The sequence below is a fragment of the Humulus lupulus genome, chromosome 9, assembly GCF_963169125.1.
Source record: "Humulus lupulus chromosome 9, drHumLupu1.1, whole genome shotgun sequence".
NCBI classification, from domain to species: Eukaryota; Viridiplantae; Streptophyta; class Magnoliopsida; order Rosales; family Cannabaceae; genus Humulus; species Humulus lupulus.
The window spans coordinates 41256811-41260880 of record NC_084801.1 but is presented as its reverse complement, the minus strand read 5'-3'; the positions used below and the strand labels follow the sequence as shown (position 1 = coordinate 41260880).

At 37.2% G+C, this 4070-nt stretch overlaps 1 protein-coding gene across 1 annotated transcript; it reads left to right on the top strand.

Moving 5' to 3' along the window:
* Positions 1–333: 333 nt before the first annotated feature.
* On the top strand, positions 334–3502 carry LOC133799644 (uncharacterized). The gene is made up of 4 exons (XM_062237641.1): positions 334–805; positions 879–1264; positions 1307–2077; positions 3269–3502. The coding sequence occupies exons 1-4, from the start codon at positions 334–336 to the stop codon at positions 3500–3502; spliced, it is 1863 nt and encodes a 620-aa protein (XP_062093625.1).
* Positions 3503–4070: the final 568 nt, after the last annotated feature.

Genomic DNA, 4070 nt, shown 5'->3' with positions numbered 1-4070 from the left:
TGGAAAGCTAGGATGAGAACTTTTCTCAAAGCTATGGATGAGCGTGTTTGGAGTGTCGTGGTTGACGGTTGGACTCCTCCTACCAATAAGGATGGCGAGGACACTAAATAAAAGCTTGTGCGGAATGGACTATGGTTGAGATTGAAAAGGAAAATTGGAACTCCAAAGGGGTTCATGCTATCTTTAATGCATTTTCTATGAGTCAAATGAAGGCTATAGCAAATTGTGAAATAGCCAAGGATGCTTGGGATAAGTTGCAAACTAAAAATGAAGGAAAAAAATGTCAAAAAGTCTATATTTAGATCTCATACTACTGAGTTTGAAAATTTAACTATGAGAGATGATGAATCTCTTACTGAATTTCGTGCTAGATTATGTGACATTACTAATGAATCTTTTGCACTAGGTGAAAGTTATTTGGATTCCAAGCTTGGGAGGAAGGTGCTCGGAGCTCTCCCTATGAAGTTCAAGTCAAAAGTTACCTCCATTGAGGAATGCCATGATGTTGATACCCTTGATTTGGATGAGCTTATTGGTTCATTGCAAAACCATGAACTCACTATGAAAAGATGGTCCAAAGAAAATAAAGTTTATAGTGGAGTTGCCTTATCTCACAAAGTTGCTGAAAATCTTTTTGTGGGAGATTCTCTTGAGAATTTAGATGGGGAAAAGGTTGCACTACTCACTAAATTTTTGAGAAACAATATGAGAAAAGGCAGCAATGATTTTAGGGGAGAAAATTCAAGAAAACCACCCAATTTTCCTCGAAAGTCAACTAATATGGGTGAAAAGAGAAATCCAAAGGGTATTCAATGTCGTGAGTGTCAAAGCTTCAGGCATATACAGGCTGAGTGTTCAAACACCATGAAAAAAAAAAGGGAGAGCTCTGTCAGAAACCTGGAGTGACAACGAAGATGATCAAAAATTTGTAGAAGATGATAGTCTGGATTTGGAAGAAAACTACGTTGCTTTTACTGTTAAGACATCAGAAACACCATGTTCAGACACTAACTCAGATGGAGTATGCAGTGATGAGGATGACTTTGACCAGCAAATTGCCTATGAAAAAATTTATACTCAGTGGGTTATTGTGATAAAGAAGGCCAAAAGTGTGGATGTTAAAGTGGGAGAACTCGAAGAAGAAAGGAGAAACTTGTTAGGAAAAGTTGAATTTCTCACTTTGGACATTGAAGAGAAGAGGGTTGCTCTAGAAGAAATGCAAGTGAAGTTGCATTATGCCAATAAAACCATTGAGATATACACAGTTGGTCAGGATTTATTTGACAACATGATGTGAATTGGTCAGTTTGCTAGAGAAAAACATGGGGTCAGTTTCAATCAACCATTGGTTATCAAAAAGAAAGATCTTCCAAGTTCATCTCAAGAAGTGCCTCCCATTCGCCCTTCTCATCTTGCTGCTTCTACAAAACCTCCAACCACAAGAAAATTTATTCACATCTACCATTTCTGTGGAAAAAAGGGTCATGTTCTTCCAAGATGTTTCAAGTTGAATTTCTACTTGTCTCAGCTTATAAAAACCTCTAAAGATAAGCCTCAAGACTCTCTTGTAGGAAGAAAACTGTGGAGGTCGAAGAATACTCAAACCAAGGCTCTAGTGGTTCATACCTATCTTCTGGCTTGTAACAGTGATCAATGGTACTTTGACAGTGAGTGTTCTCATCACATGACTGGAAACAAACTTCTTCTCAATAATTTTTTGTCTCGTGTTGAGGGATATGTCACTTTTGGTGACAAGAGCAAAGGAAGGATCATAGGAAGAGGAAAGTTGTGTTTGCAAGGTCTACCTCCTCTGGAAAATGTTCTCTATGTTGAAGGGTTGAAGGCTAACTTGATAAGTGTTAGTCAAATCAGTGATGAAGGGTGCACGGTTCTTTTCTCCAAGACTGACTATACTGTTGTTTCAACATCTGGAACCCATGTCTTAATATGGATAAGATCTAGTGACAATTGTTATCTCTTGAGCACTAGCTTAATGTGCAATGTTGCAAAGATGGATGATACTGAACTGTGGCACTACAAGTTAGGTCATTTGAACTATAGAGATCTCAGTAAACTTGTGAAATTTTTTGAGATTGGTTAAATATAATGATTAAGTTGTTTACACGTTGAGGTACAAAACACTTAACAGTTTTCACTTAGAAGTGAAAACATGAGATTATGTAGAAGGCATCTAAAAGTGACTTTTATGGGTCAAAAGTGATACAATGGGGTATCCGAACATTCCCAAAAATTTTGGTAGCAGTTGGAGTAATTGTAGGACCATTGGAGTGGTCCAAAGTCAGAGAGGGTGGCGATACGTCGCCCCCTAAGTGGCGTAGCATTGCCTAAATGCACAGGGCTTCAAAAGCCCTAACAGACGATGCATCGCCTGAGCAGTCTATTAAGGTTGTATAGTTTACGTAAAATGCTCCAAATGATGTGTTTTAAATGCTCTAATCCTATTGGTTAGACTAATGATGATGCCTACACTATATATATGGGTTATTAGAGTTGAAAAGCCTTGATCACACTTTCCAACTCTCTCTCAAAAACTCATTCTCTCTCTATCTCTCAAGACCAAAGTTTTCTCCAACAAACTCATCAAGCTTGCTTGACTTGCATGAGTTTCAAGGCTTGTTCAATCCCAAATCTCATTCTACTTAGTTGAAGCTTCAAGCAATTGGGAAGGCTTGGAATAGATATTTTGGACAACAATATTCATATTGTGTATAAGCCTTAGAAGTTCCCCAAGTTGAAGATTCAAGTTGCTCAATACAAATGTTGTATCTCTCTAACCCTAATCTTGTATTTTGTGATTCTATTATGTTATTCATTGTTAGTATTGATGATTAAATGTATCTAAATTCATCTTATCATCATTTAATCATTTAGTTTATTATATTCTATTATTTGATTATCAAGAATTGCCGTCATACTTTGAATTTGAATCGTGATCAACATCTAGGGTTTGGAATATTGCTTTATTATTATAATTCATTGTTGATTTACAAAGAGTAAAGTCATATATTCCCAACAATTAAAATTGGTTAGAGATGTTCCAAACTTATCTCCTTTGAAAGACAAAGTCTGTGGTCCTTATCAACTCGGTAAACAAGTCAAAAGTAGCCACCCTCTTTTGAAGTTTCTAGGTACTTCCCAAGTTTTGGAACTGCTTCATGTTGATTTGATGGGTCCCATGCAAACAAAAAGTCTTAGTGGAAAAAGATATGTTATGGTGTGCATGGATGATTATTCTCGTTTCTCTTAGGTTAGATTTCTTAGAGAAAAACCTAACTCTTTTGAGAATTTCAAGGGATTGTGTCTTTCTTTGCAAGTTGAAAAGGGTGAAAAGGTTAAGAAAGTGATTCGTCTTCGAAGTGACCATGGCAAGGACTTTGAGAACAACATCTTTGCTGATTTTTGCAATCAAGAAGGGATAGCTCAGAAGTTCTCGGTGCCCAAAACTCCTAAGCAAAATGGGGTTGTGGAAAGGAAAAATTGAACTCTTTAGGATGGCTCGTGTTATGTTGAATGCAAAGAAACTATCAAAGAGACTTTGGGCTGAAGCGGTGAATAAAACTTGCTACATTAGCAATATGGTGCATCTTCGTCATGGCACTAAACAAACCTCTTATGAGCCGTGGAAAGGCATAATGCCAAATTTGGCTTATCTTCATGTGTTTGGTTGTAAGTGCTACATTCTCAATGATAGAGAAAAGCTTGGCAAGTTTGACGCTAAAAGTGATGGAGTGTTTATTGGGGAACTCTACTGTTATCCCAAAAATTAGTATATCTGATGTGGCACCAATTTGGACACGTGAAGTAGACAGGAAAGACCCCCCGTCAGGTTGGTCGGTGTATACCTATAGGGTATACGACAAGTTATTGCTCGACATACTATCTCCAGAGACTCAGTGTAACGCCCTAAACTCTTAGGATCGTTATGGTGTGCATTTTAAACAGTGCTAAACTCACTAATCGAGTCATTTGGCCATAATCGTGTAACTACATATGATTAGCAGTTTAGGATTAAAAATTTTGGTTAAGATATAACGTTTCACTAAAACATT